The 17021-nt window shown below is 52.3% G+C and overlaps 2 protein-coding genes across 6 annotated transcripts in view; one reads left to right on the plus strand and one right to left on the minus strand.

Moving 5' to 3' along the window:
- Positions 1–14086, plus strand: part of CA12 (carbonic anhydrase 12) — a 58300-nt gene extending 44214 nt beyond the window's left edge. Inside the window, exons 8-11 of one of the 4 annotated variants that reach the window (XM_032480994.1) lie at positions 825–951; positions 10183–10215; positions 11083–11170; positions 11888–14086. In XM_032480994.1, the coding sequence (XP_032336885.1) occupies positions 825–951; positions 10183–10215; positions 11083–11170; positions 11888–11960 (321 nt within the window). In that variant the 3' untranslated portion in view covers positions 11961–14086. The remainder of the gene's footprint in view (positions 1–824; positions 952–10182; positions 10216–11082; positions 11171–11887) is intronic. The other 3 variants (XM_006176435.3, XM_032480995.1, XM_006176436.3) reach the window with 3 other exon arrangements.
- The window catches only part of APH1B (aph-1 homolog B, gamma-secretase subunit), a 202761-nt gene that overhangs the window by 153296 nt on the left and 32444 nt on the right, over positions 1–17021 (minus strand). The gene's annotated exons all lie outside the window — the stretch shown is intronic.

A 17021-nucleotide genomic window follows, 5' to 3' on the forward strand; every position in this document is an offset into this window, starting at 1 on the left:
GGGATCACCAGCCGCTTAGCGACAGGGCTAAGCCCCAGAGCGAGCGAGCGAGCTCACAGTCACCGCCTGTGTCTCCACCCTGCAGCTGAAATTCATCAGGAGAAACATGCCTGTCCGGAGACGGGGCCGGGGGGCGCTGCACACTGGCTCACGACCCCCCGCCCCCTTCACGAGCCCAGTACAGCCTCACTGCTGCTCCTTTTTTTTTTTTACTATGAGCTACGGATCTGAGTAATCTCGATAAATGGCAGCAAGTGGGCAGACAGGAATAAAGACGTGATGAACCAAGAGATAAAATGGGTGGGGAGGCAGAAACACCCTAACCCAGATACTGCCTTGGAAACAGTTCTACAGTCTATGTGGGTGTATGAAAGTTCCATGGAACTGGTAGTCAGATGACCTGTGAAACTCCTGCTTCCCTCTTTTTGTTCCTTTGGATGGAACCATCAGAAAAGCGCCACTGACTTAGAGCTGGGTTCCCAGTGAGGCTCAGAGGAATGCAGCCTCTGAGAGGCTGAGGAGCCCCTCACCAGCCCAGGTTTCCCTCCCTGCAGAGCAGATTCCTGGCACAATCTAGGGCAGACAGCACGAACCCTCCTGGTGGCCCAGGAGGTGGGAAGACAGCGGGAGGTCACATGGGCTCACCCCCTGCCCAGTCACTTAGACACCTGCAGGGGAGGGGGCAGTTTCTGGCTTTCCCACTGCTTTCCTAGGGGTCTCCCACCGGGTCCCGGAGGAGGTGAGGTCCCCCAGTCCCTCCCCTGGAGGTCAGGCAAGGGGGCGTCACTACGTCCATGGTGGGTGTTTCTGCTCTTTTCCCACAGCTGGTGAAGTTAGAAGAAGGCCTGTACTGCACAAATGTGGATGACCCGTCCCCCATAGAGATGGTCAACAACTTCCGGCAGGTCCAGAAGTTTGATGAGAGGCTGGTGTACGTCTCCTTCCAACAAGGTAAGGAGATGCAGTGTGTGGGGAGCGTGGTGCCAAGGCATCCTTTTGTATGAAGCTGGGAGCCCTGCCTGTGGGCTTTGTTGCCAATGCCCTAGGAAGTGGGTTAAAAGTACTCTGGCTGCCAAAGGAACCAGGTGCGTGAATTGCTACCGTGTGTGGATTTACTGAGGTCTCCCATCACAGACCTTGACTTCCCTGAGCCCTTGCAGGGAAGCACAGGCCTCCAGGGGCATGGACCAGAACCCTCACTAAGTCTGAGAGTCTCCCACAGGTGGGGAAGAGAGGATGTTCTGGGGGCCTCTGCTCTGGAGAACCACCTCTTCTCCTAAGACACATGATAGGACCCTTTTCATGAGATCAAACTTCCAACTTCTTACTCTAGGCTTTCTTGGCATCAAGGCCCACCTTCAGCCTTGTCAGGTGATTCATGGCATCACCAGCATCACCAAGGTCCAGGGATGCTCCTCTGTAAGGTTCTGGGAAGTGGGTGCAACTCAAGTCTGAGCCTCAAGCAGCTCACGGTCTTACGTAGCAGGGCCCGTCAGACAAGAAAGCATCCGCAGAACTGTCTTTTGTCTCATCTCCTTGATGCACGAGCACAGGCGCCCCGGGTCGATGCTGAATGACGCTTCATAGTCCGGTTTCTTCCTGAGCTATGGAAGCTCAGTGCTTCCTTTTAGATCTGTAACCGTAACTCCCCAGATGAACATTTAAGATCTTGACTTGCTTGTTACCGACATCCAGACTGCGGAAGCCGGGGGCCCGGGGAAAGGGGTAAGGGGGCACTCTTGGGGCTACACTCTCCAAATCTCCAAGTTCACTTTCTCACTGTCAATTCTTGAGCTGTGCTCCCAGCTCGGGACTCTCGAATGGTCAGGGGAAGGGCCGGTCCGTGAAGTTCTACTTTATCCTGCATCACTTGTGACCGAACTGGGCCAGGGGTTCCCATTTCCAGATGACCCCATTTTCCCACGTGTCAAAGAATCAGCTCTCCTCGGCTGCCCTGGGGCGCCTTGTTCTGTTGCTGTTCCTTTCATATTGTGTGAGATTATAACCACCACCTGCTCAGCTTAGTTGAACATATGAAGATTGTATTTCAAGGCCCTTGCCAGACAGCTTTAGAAACATGCTCTTCTGAAGTGACTCACGCATATGGTCAGAATTCTGTCTTTCTCTGTCAGTTACTTAATCAAGAACTGCCCAAGAATTTATCTTTTGTGTTCGTCTCTCCAGATACCATTAGTTAAGGTAAGTTCCCTCCTTCCCCCAGTTTCCTGGTCTGAAAACGGAATCTATAAACAACAGCCCCTCCTAAAAATTGAGGATGCATAAGATGATGACTACAAGCTTCTTTTCTAGGAAATGCCTCAAACGCACAGAATTACCCTCTTGTGGATATAACTTCCTTTTTTCCTATCCTTCTAAATTAAGTCTGTAGTAATCAAGGGTTAAACAGAAATACTTCAACTCTTAACATAAAAAAACAGAAAAAACTCTGCCTGGAGATCAGGGACTCTGCTCACACGGATCAGGTAGAATTTTGCTTGTGATTCAAGGATAATGATCAGCTCTGGTTCTCTGGGCCAGTCTCTACAGGTCACAGGGGGTGGGGTGACAGGTACTCCCCCACAGTCAGGAGACCAAAGTTCAAGGCCTCACTTTGGTTCCTCCTGGCTGTACAATGCAGGCAAATCATGCCCCTTCTCTGGTCTTGGTTTCCTCAGCCATAAAATGAGGGGCTGGACTAGGTGAGCTAACATCCTGACGGTGCGAACATGGTCTGATTCTAAGTGGACACTAATGACTGCCCATCCCGCCTTTACATTGCAGGGACAGTGTGTGAGGGCAGTTACAGAGGATCAGAAGAAACCATGCAGGAACTTGACAACCAAAAGTAATGTGCACTTCGTGCACCATGGACTGTGGCCTTGGGGATAATTAGCCATCTTCTTAGACCGGCTCAGGTCTAAGCTGGCGCCTAGAATGGGCAGTGCAGTCAGGCTTGTAGCAGAGCGCTTCATTAGACCCTCCTTGTCTGGCTGGGGAGCTTGGGGGGGCCTGTAAGCAGAAGGTCCCAGACCAGCTCCAGCTTAGGACACGGAGGTCACAGCCCAAATGCAGCTTTGCTGCTGCCCCTTCTGCGTGACTCAGCCAAAGCTGCTGCTTCCAAGAGCCCAGGCCGGGCCAGGCTGTCTCCGTGGAATGAGAATCCGTGGCAGACTGAGGCAAACCTGTTCATTTGGAGGCTGATTATAGAAACTTGGCCAGAATTCTCATTTCCCTCTCATTTCCCAAAAACTCAGGCAGCAAATGGGATTGTTTCCCAAGGAGCAAGGATGGGGCAGCTCCAAAGGAGCGAAGCCCCAAATGTCATCCCCCGAAGGCCCTCTCACACCAACCTGGAGCGTGTCTCAGGCTGCAATGTACCGCTTCAGGCTGATGCAGCGAGCCTGTGTCAGCGTGAACCTTGAGCAACTGGGACTCAGATGTTTGCACGCTCTTCCACCGAGTCATGCCTGTAATTAGGGCTACTTTATTCAGGGTCTTCTCTGGAAGTTAATAGCAACTGTGGAGTTGGAAAATGAAAACTCTGGAGTTTTCTGCTAGGAGAAAAGTAATGTTAGGAAATCCTCTAGGAGACAAAGTGCATGGACTTTGAGACGGGGACCTGGGGTTTAATCAGACTGGGACAACTGGGACTGAATCACTTAACTGGACCCTGCTTTTTCCTCAGCTGTGCTAGAAAAGGAACACAGAACTTGGCTTCTGTCCTTGACAGGTGTATGGTCTATGACAGCCCCAGGGCAGGGCTTCTCAGCCTTGGCATTGGCATGTCAATATTGACATTTGGGTTTTTGTGTTTTGTTTTTTTTTTAGATTTTATGTAGGGTTTTTTTGGGGGGCGGGGTGGTAATTAGATTTTTGTTTGTTTATTTTAATGGTGGTACTGGGGATTGAACCCAGGACCTCATGCATGCTAAGCATGTGCTCTACCACTGAGCTATACCCTCCCCCAGATAGTATTGGCATTTGGAGCTGGTAATTCTTGTGAGGGCTGACCTGTGCATCCTTGGCCTCTGCCCACTACATGCCAGCAGCACCACCTCTAGTGACAGCCAAAATATCTCCAGACTTTGTCAAATGCCTCAGTGGGAGGAGGGGCAAAGTTGCCCTGATTGAGAACCCCTGCCCCAGGGATTGTACAATGACTTTCCTCAGCCCAGAACCTTCTCTTCCACTCGTATTGCAGGATTCTAGGGTTTTACATCACATGCCCTGGTCTTTACTCCATTATGGCATGATGTCTTCAGTCTGGTGGTGGTCACCGCTGAAACAACAAGGATGGAGTTACTAAGGTAGAACACCCAAATTCAAGAGGAACCGTGTTCTCCATCTTCCTGTAGAATTGGGGTATATATTCTTCACATATAACTGGGTAGACCCAAAGCGAAGAGAAGTGGAGACAGAACTATTCACCCCAAGGACAGTGGACATATCCCTTCACCGGGGTCTAGGTGCCTCTGAGACTGGAACTTTCTTCAGACTCCCCTCATCATTCTGCCCCTCCCTCCCTGTTGTACAATTTTGTCTTTCATCTCTGTTGTTTCTTGTTGCCTTTGGTTAAAATGCCCGCTCTTTAAAAGAGGTGAAAGTCATGCCGAGCACTTTTTTCAGCTCTTACAAGGTGCCTCTTCCCAGCAGCACAAGGGAAGTCTGGAGCTGAGGAGGGGAAGCAAGGCTCGTTGTCCTCCAGGAGGGCGGGGTGGGGGGTGGGGTAGAGGAACACCTCCCGGGACCAGTCCAGATCTCACAGGACTCAGAAGCCTGATGCAGGGAAGGAAGAAGATGGCAGAGGCAGATTTACAGAGTCCAGGGGCCCAGTTCTTGGTTTCTTGAAGTTGACCTCTTCCTAGCCAAAGACACCAATGCTGGGGCCAGATGGCAAAGGGTAATAAAGCCAGACCCATCAAACCTAAGTACTAATGCTATCAAGTTCTCCTGTCAACACGTCAGGGCAAAGGAAACTTGAAGGACACAAGGAAGCCGAAGTTTCTATAATCATGTCTTTAGTGGGCCTGCTCCGAGCACGTGCAAGTCACACGCGGAGCCCGGAGCCAGCTGAGGCGAACACTTAGGCTAGAGCGCTGGGCAGTAGAGGGGAAGGCTGTCTCCCTCAGCCAGTTTGTGGAGTAGCATGATTAGAATCTGCTTGGGTAGTTTCATGAAACCTTTGCAAAAGAGATAGAAAAAAAATTTGACCAAGCTAAGATGGCTAATTACCTGATTCTTTGACATTAGAATGTATGCTCTGTGGTTATTGACCTTGTGTTTCTAAGAGTTCCTATTTATAAATAAATTCTATGGGATAGGAAAGTATCAATTCTTCCAAAGCATCCAAATGAAAGAACACTTCCCACCTTCAAATTCCCCCTGGATACAGGGGCTGAACAGTCAGCAGTGATGGTCACATGTGCTAAGAAGGGAAGTCCTGTCCCTTCATCTAATGCAGGTCAGCACGCCACGTGGTTCCTGAGCATGCCGCATGTGAGCATCGCTACCATGGATGCTCCCTGGCTCCCAACAACTAGCCTGTGGCACAGAGCAGCCCATGTTGAGGACAGACAGCGGGGAAAGGGGTCAAACAGAAAGCTGGGACCACTGTTCGTGGTTCAGCACCGGCTGACCCGTCCAACGTGTCTCCCCCGGGCTCCCATCCTGCCCCGTGGGGCCTCCCTCCACATGGCAGGTGCTTTCATGTGTGCACAGTATTGACTTTTGCACACACCAGTCCCTTTATCTGGGATGCCCTTCACCTCTTCCACCTGGAAAGTTCTTTCAAGACTCAACTCTGATCGTATCCTGCCAGAAGTCTTCCCCAAACCCCTGAAGGTGACTTACAGTCCCCTGCCTCAGTGCAGCTGGACAACTGATTCATCTGTCACAGCTCTTAGTGTACCACAGGGGAATGAATTATTACCATGCAGAAAAACAAAAAATATGCCTCTATCATCCATACACCACAAGCCCCTGAAAGCAGGCGATGAGATCTTACGTTCTGTCCCTGGCACTGCGCCTGGTGTTCATTACCAGTTTGAGAGAATGAAAAGGGCCCGTGTCCCACCCCCACCTCCCCAGGGTCTTCTCTGCAAAGTTATCTAAACAGAGGCCTGACCAGTTGGCAAGCCTGAATTTTATTAAGTCTTATCTTGCTTTGGCATCAACATGCCAACAGCATGAAAATCAATCTTTTTGTCTAGGAAAACTTAAAGACCAGAATGTAGCTATCGAGTGTGGAAGGTCTGGGAGGGAGTCACCGAGGGATGCCGTCAGGCCTTCTGTCCTCTGGCCTGACGGGGGTTAGAGCCCTGGTCCCACCACGCATCCTTCCTGCAGCACAGCCAGCCTGGCCCCCGGAGGGAGCTGAGAGCAGGAAGCACCCAGCGCTGCACTGTCACCTGAGCCCACTGCCCCTGGGTTCAGGCCCCTCAGAGCAACACGGCTCTCACTTCTGGGCCTGCATGCCTGCAATCGGGAAGGCAAAGCCCTCAGCTCCGATCAAGGCTGTGAAAACCCAGCTCCCTCACGTAATCTGGTTGTGTCTTTTGCGCAGACTTGTCTATAGAAATTATTTCTATACTGGCTTCCACGGTGTTAAGAAAACTCCAGTTAAGTATGCCCTCCAAAGACAGTTATGCTGTGTGGCTCTGAGGGCACCTTCCTTGCTTTTCGGACCAAAGCAGCAACCAAAGAGAGGACTAGCATTTCAGACACTTGAGTCTATGACTTGTATTAAGCATAATAAGAGTTTTACCATCTGAAACTGATTTTATAAACTCTCAAATCCCTGCTAAACCCAAACTGCCTCTTCGATAAGACTGGAGACTGCGCACGCGTATTCATATCTGTATACAAATCTAATCACTGCAAAACAGTCCCTACAAAACAGTCCCTACTTTAAAACAATACTTTGAAAGGAAAAGGACTATATTCTTGTTTATTCAAAATGCTGTTTGAATAAACAGAACTGCCAATAGACCTAGAGAATGCCAGCCGTGTTCCAGGAACCACAAGCTGTGTAAATGAGGTGCTGGTTCCTCCCGCTGGACTTTCCTGTGTTTGCACTTGAGGCTTCAGAAGACCTCAAACACAGCAAACACACAGCAAGTCTCAGCCCAGCAAGATGCCGGTGGAAGACGCAGCTCCCGAGCCAGCCAGGACAGGCAGCAGCGCCCGGTGGTGAGCAGCCTGCCCATCTTCTCGGGGGCCTGTACCTTCCTGGGTGAGGCGTGTGGCGTTGGAGTTCTTCTGTGTCTGTGTGATGTCCTTCTGTGTGTCGTCCTGCCCTACCTCTGCCCGTCCTGACTCATCCTGGAGCACTTTTTGGCGAGCAGGCAGCTCTCCCACGTCCGTGTAGCGCACACCCTCCTACCTGCCAGCTCAGGAGCCCCTTCTTTGCGTTCTCATCCGTGGCTCTCATGGGCCATCTCCGTCAGCCAGTCTGTCTCATTTCTCCCGTCTGTCCCACTGTTCTTCCGTGGGGACTGCCTGTCTCATTTGCCACTCAGAAACCGTCTTTGTTTTCTCTGCAGGTGACTCTCTCTGCCTCTGCCGCTCCCTGCACCATCTCTGATGCCTGTTCTCTGCACCATCCCGGAGGCTGCACGGGGATGCGGGCTTTGGCTTCTCTCTCTGGGCGCTGGTTCTCCAGTCGTCCCCACAGTTCCCCCAGTGCCTTCTGTCACTTTCCCTGTCCCTTCAGTTAGCAGATGCTCTGGCACCTGGCTCCAAGGAGACCTAAGCCCTGTGCTTCATCCAGCTCTGCAGGGAAGCCCTGCTCCTTGATGCTCAGTGCTGTCTCCCAGGTGGGGGGTAGCACCCCGACATCATCTTCCTGCTTTGGATTTCCTGGAGGGTAGAATTCTTACAAGGCACCCCCCTCAGCGCCATTCCTCTCGCCGAGTGGCTTCTGCTCTTGGCTTGCTCAGTCGAGCTGCTTTGTTTTTGCTACATCAGACTCTTGGCTGAAAAGCACTTGTTTCGGTGTCTGGGGATCTCCTTGTCTTGGGACTTGCTTGGTCTCGTTTCATTGTTTCCAAGGAGAGGCAGCTTGGGCCCTAGGAAGTCATCGTCCAGGAGCAAGGAAGCTAGGTTAGAGCCCTGGATTAAATTAGGCTCTTGTTTATGGCTCCTGATCAGCCAAGGACACTGCTCAGTGACCCAGGGGAGCTCTCCCTCCGGATAAGCCACCCAGCTGGCCCACATACTCTTGAGAAAAGTCTCATGCCTGGGGCCTTGCTCCCGGAGCCTTCGCTCAGCTCCCTAGGATCAGGCTTACGGGCACCTCCTCCAGGCCCGGACTGGGGCTCTCAGCTGTCTGGGGGCCTGTGTGGCTTTCAGGGTGTTTGGGGTGACTGAAAGCCACAACTTTAGAAACTGTCCAGTTTGGATGGCATAACCAAGTGGTTAGGCTTACTAGTAAACAGTCCATGTGGGGAGAACCAGTTTAGGACCACAAGCATTTGGAGCTTGTGCATTTGGAACTAAAGTGCATTTCATCAAAAAGGCTTGGAAAAGAAAACACGACTAGTTGGGGTTTTTTTCCTTTGGTTGTTGTTTCTAAGATCCTAGAGGACTTGGTTGCCTCTAGGTACCCTGAAAAAAAAAAACAAAACCTAAAATACCAAATTATAGTGTGCAGAGGCCACAGGCCATGCAGGAAACAGAGCATGTGTTGTACAAACACTTGACAGTCTCCTCAGGGGGAGGCTCACGTCCTGCGCGTCTCCCCAAGCCACAGACTGGTCCTTGTATCAGGTTACAATATGCTGGGGCCAGGGAATCAGGCCAGGAGAGCCACGCTGTCCATCACCTGGGAGGCCATGGGCTGCTGGTGGAGGCCAGCAAGGGCCAAGAGAACAGGCTACCCTGTCCTTCGTGGATGGCTCCTCTCCCTGATTGTTCTGCTTGTCCTTACAACAGCCCAGGGCCACCTGGGGAAGCCAGACCGGGGACTCGGGCCAGCCTTGGACCAGGAAGAGGATAGTAGGGAAAGGACGAAGGGCTGATGGCTCCGGGGAATCAGCCAGACTCAGGCCATATGGTAGGAGAAGGGGGTGAGCACAACCTCGCCCTGCTCTCCGGTCTGGTTCCCGGGGGTGTCAAGTACCCCAGGGAGAGGGGTGTCTCTGGCCCTCTGCGGGCATCTCACACTCAGCAGGGCTCTCCCAGGGTCTCAGTCACCACAGTGGACTCTGGGCACAGGCTCTCCTGAGTTGGGCTGGGTGACCACCATCTGCACAACTCTGGATTTCTGTGTGAACTGGAACACCCCCCGCCCCCACCGCCGGCAACAATCACACACACACACACACACACAAGCTAGAAGTATCTACTGAGGTCAGAAAACCGCCAGACAAGAGAGTGTGTAAGCAGACTTTCTTTAGATGGAGGACCTGACTGGGAGAAAGGGGAGCAGTTCTGAGGTGCTTGAAGCAGCAGCGGGGGTGCCCTGGGGGCTTCATGACGGGGCTCCTCTGTGTCACCCGAGAGGGGGGACTCACCCACTACCCTCCCCGGGGGGGTCTCCACTAGGCTGACTATGGGATTTCACCTTAGATCGCTGGGCACTATTTCAGCCCCACTGAGGACCCCTAACTCACTACCATTCATCCCCAACAAGAACTTGCTGAGAAGCCCTGGTTCCAGGCAGCAGGGAAGGGAGGCTGGTAGTGGAGGGGTTGCTCCAGTTTGTCCACTGGGGCCAAAGCAAATAGAACCAAACCGTGACAGCAGCACTGGATGGGGATGGGGCAGAAGACAGGTGACAGATACCAACTAAGCTCTGCCAGCCCCAGCCAGCCAGAACCTACTAGGCTCCTTGCTGAGAAGCAGGCGCAGGTCCTAGAGAAGCAGTAACAGCCCACCCAGCTAGACTCTGATTCTCCCCACTTCCTCACTTTCCCCACTGACCACGTTGTACTAAAAACTGAAGTCTCACCCGAGCAGAGACGGCTGTGATAAAGGAGCATGGGGGGAGGGATCATGGTGTGAATTCCCTGGGTGGGCAACGCCCTCTGTCCCATCAAGCACCTGAGGCAACAGTGAACACCCCCAGAAGGGCTGCATCAGCCCTGTACCTCCAACCCAACAAAAGGTCGAGCTCAGTGCACTGGTCACATCCGCCATGGTTTGACTTGGTTAATTTCCCATCTTTTCCTCTCTCCTTTGAAGTACAAGACCTTACCTACGCAGGACTGAGTCTGGGTATGTGGCCGGCCGGCCGTGCATGCTGGAGCTGGGTGATCACTGTGATTCTTGGTGTGATTTGGGCCTGTGATACTTCCAGCCCATCCTCTCTGCTTCTCTGTGCTGTCACTCTGACTCCTGACCCCCACCTCACTGTGTGTCTTACCCTCCAGTCACTCTGTTTCAGAAATGAACTGCCAATCAAATGCTCCCCTAATGAAAGAGCTAATCACTTTATAGCATGTGGACATTCAAAGACCTATCCAAGACCTTCTGTTGGCCATGGCGGGAAGCTATTGCCTAAAAACCCGGCCTCGGCCCAGTATTGAGGCTGGGTGACCAGCCAAGTGACCGTGGCAATGGGTCCTGGTAGCTTTGGACTGCTTAGGACTGTGCAATGGAGCCTGAGGGCAAAACTGAGAAGGAGGCATCCCAACAGGCCTTAAACCCAGCAAGCAAAGACGGAACGAGCTCTTACCCCATGGCCCAGGGTTTCTCAAAGCGTGGCTCATGGACCACGCACACCAGCATCAGCTAGAGGTGTCTGGTAAAAATGCAGATTCCTGGGCCAAGCTCCAGCCTGAATCAGAGTCTCTGAGGGTTGGGCTCAAGAAAAGTCTACATTTGAAACAAGCTCTTTAGATGATCCTGGTGCACGTTTGAGAGCCCTTATTGGAGAATCGCTGCCGTTTTGCAGATGGACCCCTCTAAGTCCTCCAGCCAGTCCTGATAAGCCAAAGGCCAGAACCTGAGAGCAGAGGTGGGGGAGTTACGCCTGCCCGTGGCGGGCTGTGCAGCTGTCACTGACTGCACACACACGTGCTGTGGCGGGAGACAAAGCGGGAGGGAGGGTTGTAACGTGCATGTGCCCTGCCTCCTCACCAGGCATCGCCCTTTCCGTGGCCCTGGCCGGCGTTCTCGGCATCTGTATTGTCCTGGCAGTATCTGTTTGGCTTTTCAGAAGGAAGAAGAGGTGAGCCGGTTTGGGTTTGAGATGGGAGTGGGTGGCCCATGTGTCCATGAGGACTGATCTGTCTGGGAAGGCAGCCCGCAGACAGAAGGGCCCCTGTCACCTGTACCAACACTTATCCCAGGAGCGCCGTCTCCCAAACACCACTGACCCCGGGCTCCGCATGAGACGCTGGTGCTGGGGGTCAAGGGTCACTGTGCCCAGAGTTGGAGGTGCGTCTGCCAGCCTGGCTGCCGCAGCTAAACCCTTGCACGAGCCCCGTGATTTGGAGGGGAGGCCCCACCTGCCTCCACACAAGCAACGAGGCTGCCTTTCTAAGATCTTTACACCTGGTTTTTCTTCTCTGAACCCAAAAAGAAAAACAAGGGAAAACCTGACTTCTCACTCACATTAATGCCCTTTGCTCGTGTTTTTATTGTCACATTTAGTTTTTCCTAAAGCCTATTTTGGCTGGTATGAAAAAAAGGGTGGTCACAAACCCTGTTGGAATCAGGTATTTGAAATGGGGCGGGAATGAGGCCTTCGTCAAAATGCAGGTCTAGTATTGTCAAGTGATAAAAGGGAACAGCTGAAAAATGAATAGGTTCCATTCGGGTTAAGGCTTTACTGGAGGGGGCATTTCCCCAAGTGAGGAATCTGACCCCTAAAATCTAGCCGAGTCAGGCTGCTCTTGCCTCTCTGTCCTCTTTGACTAACAAGACTCGTGTGTTCTTGTTCTAGTAGCAAAAAAAGTGATAACAAAGGTGTCATCTACAAACCGGCCACCACGCAGGAGTCCGAGGCCCACGCCTGAGGCCCCGGCACGTCCAGGCACGTCCAGGCACGTCCAGGCATGTCCAGGGAAGGACTCGGCTTTGGACGCTACATGCTATGGCTCCCTGGATGCTTCAAATACCTGAGGGTTCTCTGGAGCTCAGCCCACAAAGACCCCAGACCCCTGGGGGGTGCCCAGCAGAGCGCCCCGCCATCTCGCTGCCCCGCCACCCTCTGTGGGATCACGGATGGGAAGAGCTCGCCAGGGAGGCGAGGACTCTGGGCTGTCTGCTTCCTCTGTGTGAGACCACTCAGGGGTCTGCCATCTGGGGGCACAAACCACGTCGCCTGCCGGGGGCTGTGACTGGCTGGAAAACATTTGCATCCAGGGGTTCATGGGAATTGTGCTTCTTCTCCACGTTTTCAGACCAGAACGTGCTCTCTCTGCTCAGGCTTTGCTTTTGAGACTCAGTTTCTTTCCTCAGGGAAGGGCGTATGGTCTGATTTTCTTCTGCTGTGACAAAACCTTCAGCCTGACCTTACAACTGGGGGTTGGGGAGGAGGTGGGGGGATGCAGGGGGAGGTGGGAACAGGAAAGGTCAAGGTGTCAGAGACAAAAAGCAAGCAAGAGATATTCTCAGAAATACAGCAGAGGCATTTTCCGAGTCCTGTCCTTTGCAGTCAAATGCTCTGCCACTGAGCTCCACCCCCTCCCGGGGAGTCCTGTCCTTTGGCTCAGACGCACTGAATGGATCTTAGAGTGAGAAGACATGTAAGATCTGCAAGAGTCTCACTTTGGAATCAGAAGTGGAGTCAGAAGTCGCTTGTCAGGCCACAAGTGTCAGAAGGACAGACTTATTAAGCGCAACCCAATCTCCTGTCAGCAGAGCAGTTATGTTTTATACTCCACAGATTTTTGAATAACTAGGCTATTCTTGAAAACATGTTGTTGCTTTCTGTCTCCCAGAGTGGACGTGAACTCTGAGAGGACCCCAACTGCTTCTGAATCTGGAGGCAGCAGGCAGAAGCGAAAGGATTGAAGAGTCTCATCTCTTCTGCCCAAATTTCATTTCTGCCACCTCTGCTGTGTCCCTACTGTCATCCCGAAACTGGGGCTTACCTACTTCTCTGACCTGGAGGATGTCAAGTCGTGGCTGAGTTAAAATATATTTTCAAGCTGTAAAAGCAGGAAGTTATCTGTGCAGGGGCTGGCACCATGGTATTTAGGGACCAGAGAGAGTGGAATGTTTCAAGGATGCTTCCTGGTCTTCCCCCCACGTCACAAAGGCAGTTTCTGAGAAGACTTCACTCCTTCGTCCTCCTCCCATCGATGTGTGAGCCCTGTGGAGATCCGTCTGTTCCTCGGCTGAGGGGCCCCGCCATCAACCTCTCCCGCCTGGCACCTCGTGGTTCAGAGAAACTTCTGATCCCCACTCTCATCCTGATGACACAGAATGTCCTCTTGAAGCATAGGTTTCTTTAGAACATCTTTTCCCCCTCTACTCCTCCCTCCGACTCTGAGAAGTCTTCCCCCTTCTCTACTTTCTGTAGTGACAGCAAGCCCTGTGTCTTTGCAGCTTGTCTGCTAGACAGAGTTGCAGGTGACCCCATGGGGACTCAGATGTGTGGGTGCATGAGGCCGCTGATGGCCTGCAGCCTGCGGTGGCCTCCCGGCGTTACCATTCGCACTCTAGCCTGATGCTGGTCAGGTGACAGCAGGGACCACCCTCGGGACGGAGCAGCGTGCGGGAGATGATGCCTCCTTGGCCTCAGCCCAAAGCTGCCAGTCAGAAACCAACCTAAACCACTCCAGAGCCATGGGGCTGCCTTTCAAACAGCCCTCTACAGCTTTTGTGGGCAAATTCTGTGAGCAGAGAGACCACTGTACCTGGCACAATGGCTGTTCATAAAAAGGGACAGCTACTGGGCCAGTGGGACAGTGACACTTCCCCTGCCCTCTTCCCCCTCCGTGCAGCCCAGGCTCTTGGCCCTCTTGGCTGAGACCAAACAAACTGGGGAGGCAGAAGGTTCTGAAATCAACACTGTCCACTGCCCTGCTAACCCGTAGGGGACTCCTGCGGGTCCCGCTCTGGAACTGGGAAACCTTTCCTCAGGGTGTCACTCACTCCTACGACACCAGCTGCCAGTCAAGGAAACCAGTGCGGTGGTGCTGAAGCCCCCCTGCCTCACACCCACCCTGGGGTCCCAGGCGCTGTGCTGGCTGCACGGCAGGTGAGGGTAACAGAAACGAGGCCGGGCCTTGGCAGGGACTCAGGGAAGGCCCTGGCTTCTCTGCCTCTCACTAACAGGAGCTCATCAGTCTCGTCTCCGTTTCTTTAGTATCAACTAATAAAAACAATAAAAACCAGAGGGGAGGGAGGGTATAGCTCAGTGGTAGAGCATGTGCTTGGCATGCACAAGGTTCTGGGTTGAATCCCCAGCAACTGGATGAAAAAACACACACACAAACAAAAAAACAAAACAAAACAGCAATAAAATAACCCCAGTAAAAACCTCTACCTGTTTCTGTAATGGACATTCTAGGATTTTGCCACATTGAATATTAATCCCATTTAAGTTCCATCTTAAAGTCTTCTCCCCTGCACTCAACTCTGAGGCTTCCTGACTGGCCCTTGGGAAACACGGAAATCACAGCACCTTCAGTCCCTGTGCCTTGGGTGGACCATAGGCCACTGTGATGATGGTCTGTTTAGCACTTCTGTATTTATTGTAAGAATGATTATAATGAAGACATACACTGTAAATACGAGAAATTATAAATAAAATGTTTTTCACGTCACAGTGATTTCTTGGAGGTGAGGTGAAACCTAGGACTTTCACACAAAAATAAACTGGAAGCAAGCTTTGGGAAATGAGGATGGGGGACAGGACACAGAGGATGGGGGAATCCGGGGAGGTTGATGTGGAGGACGGGAGAAAAGAGGGCAGACGGAAAACCATGCCCTAGGCCAGGTCACTACTGAGCACCTGGACCCCAGGGCATGGCCAAGGGGCATGGCCAGGGCGGGGAGGGCTGGGGACCCTGGAGGGAGCGAGGGGAAGAGCTGCAAGGAGCTTTGCCTCTGCCTGATTTTCCATCTGCCCTCTTTTCTCCCCACCCGGCCCAATACTCCCTCCTGAACTCCTTGGAATCACAACATTTCCACACCAGACAAGGTGACTCCCCTCTTCTGGAGCCAGCCATCCCAAAGGGGGCGGACGCCTGACACCAGATTCTCTTGAATTGTTAGCTGTGCCCCTTCCCTCATGACAGGAGTCACCTTCCTTCAGGGTGGAGAAGCTTGAGATCCACTTACAACAGGAAACGAGACCCCCCCCCAGGGCCGCCTGCAGGCCAGCAGAGGTGCCATCTGGGCGATGGGTATGATTTTGATGTCACCACCGATGTCCACATTGGACTTGGCAGGCAGCACGCCTGGTCCCCCATGGCCACTGTCACAGGGTGTCACTGAGAAGGTGTGAGGCTGGGACAATGTCGCAGAGGAGGCTCCCTGTGCCCCACCCGTGCCCTTTCACTTTAGAATGACTGGGCAGAAATATGGGCCAAAGTGCTTTTTGGTACGGAACTGTGCACTATAAAAAAATTACTGCAGGTCAGAATATCATTTTGGCCACAGGCCAACCAGGGATTCAGTGATGCCTCCCACCTGTACGCCCCTGACTGTTTCAATGCAGCTTCACGCCCTTATCCAACAGCCCCGGGGAAGATGGAGCACTGCCCCACCTTGCAAGTGGAAAAGGAAACAAGGGCTCTGGCACTGGTCTGAGCCAAGGCCACCGGCTCCTGCGGCACCAGGCTCTTCAGTGACGGAGCAGGGTCCACCCTTCACGGTGCAGTGACAAGGAAATGCCTTCTTGTAACAGAATTTACCACACTTATCCGAGTCACACCACAACCTCATAAAACCCCACAGGAGAAAGGCACTAATGGCACTAGTGCCAACAATTTCTGGATTGTCAACAACAAACTCCTGCCTCCAGTCTGCTTGGTAACATGACACTCTGGCCTGCGCTCAGAAAAAGCCTGGCCAAGGTCTGCCACCTGCCAGCCCGCAAAGGGGTCAGCTTAACTCCTGGGGTGTGAGTTACCCTCACCTCCAGTTCAAATTCCCAAGGACACGTTGACTAAACTTTGTCTTTTGCGCTAAAACTGAACTAAAGAGAAGGAATAAATACACACAAATATAAATAAACACATATATCAATTCCAGCTGTATAAAATTCTAAAAACTGCAAACCAAACTCGAGTGACAGCACAGTGGTGGTTGCCTGGGGATGAGGTGAGGGATGAGGGCATTACCAAGGGGTACGAAAAATGGCTGAGGTGACAGACACGTACGGTGTCTTGACTGTGGGATGATTTCTCTACATATATCAAAACTGCTCAGATTTTATGTTACATTAATTATACCTCAATAAAACCATAAAAGAAGAAAGCACTCTGCACAGCCAGATGACACCCTGCCCCATGCTGGCACTTCCATCCAGGCACTTCCATCCAGAGCTTGTCCCTTGCTCCACCTCGGAGAAGGCTGGCCGGGCCTGGCACACTCCCCTGGGGCCCGCCCTGTGGGGGGAGCCCGGGAAGGAGTGTGATCTCCACTCACGTGGCAGGCCGTGACCTCGCCACACGGTAAGTCAAAGTCATTATTTCTGCTTGAGTTTATTCGTTTCAAATATTAACTTTTAATTACCTGCAATGAAGACAACAAACACAGGGCCTACGGGATCAAGGGCACACTGGGACCTCTACAGCAACGCTGGGTCAGTGACAACAGAGTTGACCAGCGTCTCTGAAAGCAGCAAAGACCCTGCTGGTGAGGCGGGTAATGTTACCAGTTAGGTCATCGGCTCAGATTAGCTTCCCAAGCTACCTAGATGTCCAGCGACAGATCTCATGCATCTTCGTTTCTCTCCTTCCAAACATAACCATCTGAAGAGTTTTCCTGAATATGGAACATCCTTTCCATGGAGAACAAGCATGGTCAGGAGTTCATCGTTCCCTCTTAACTTCTGGGTGAAATGTGATTAATCTCCTGTGATATTAGGGTTTAGTAAGAAACACGTACTTGGTCTTTAT

Source organism: Camelus ferus, chromosome 6 (assembly GCF_009834535.1).
Source record: "Camelus ferus isolate YT-003-E chromosome 6, BCGSAC_Cfer_1.0, whole genome shotgun sequence".
In the NCBI taxonomy this organism is placed as follows: domain Eukaryota; kingdom Metazoa; phylum Chordata; class Mammalia; order Artiodactyla; family Camelidae; genus Camelus; species Camelus ferus.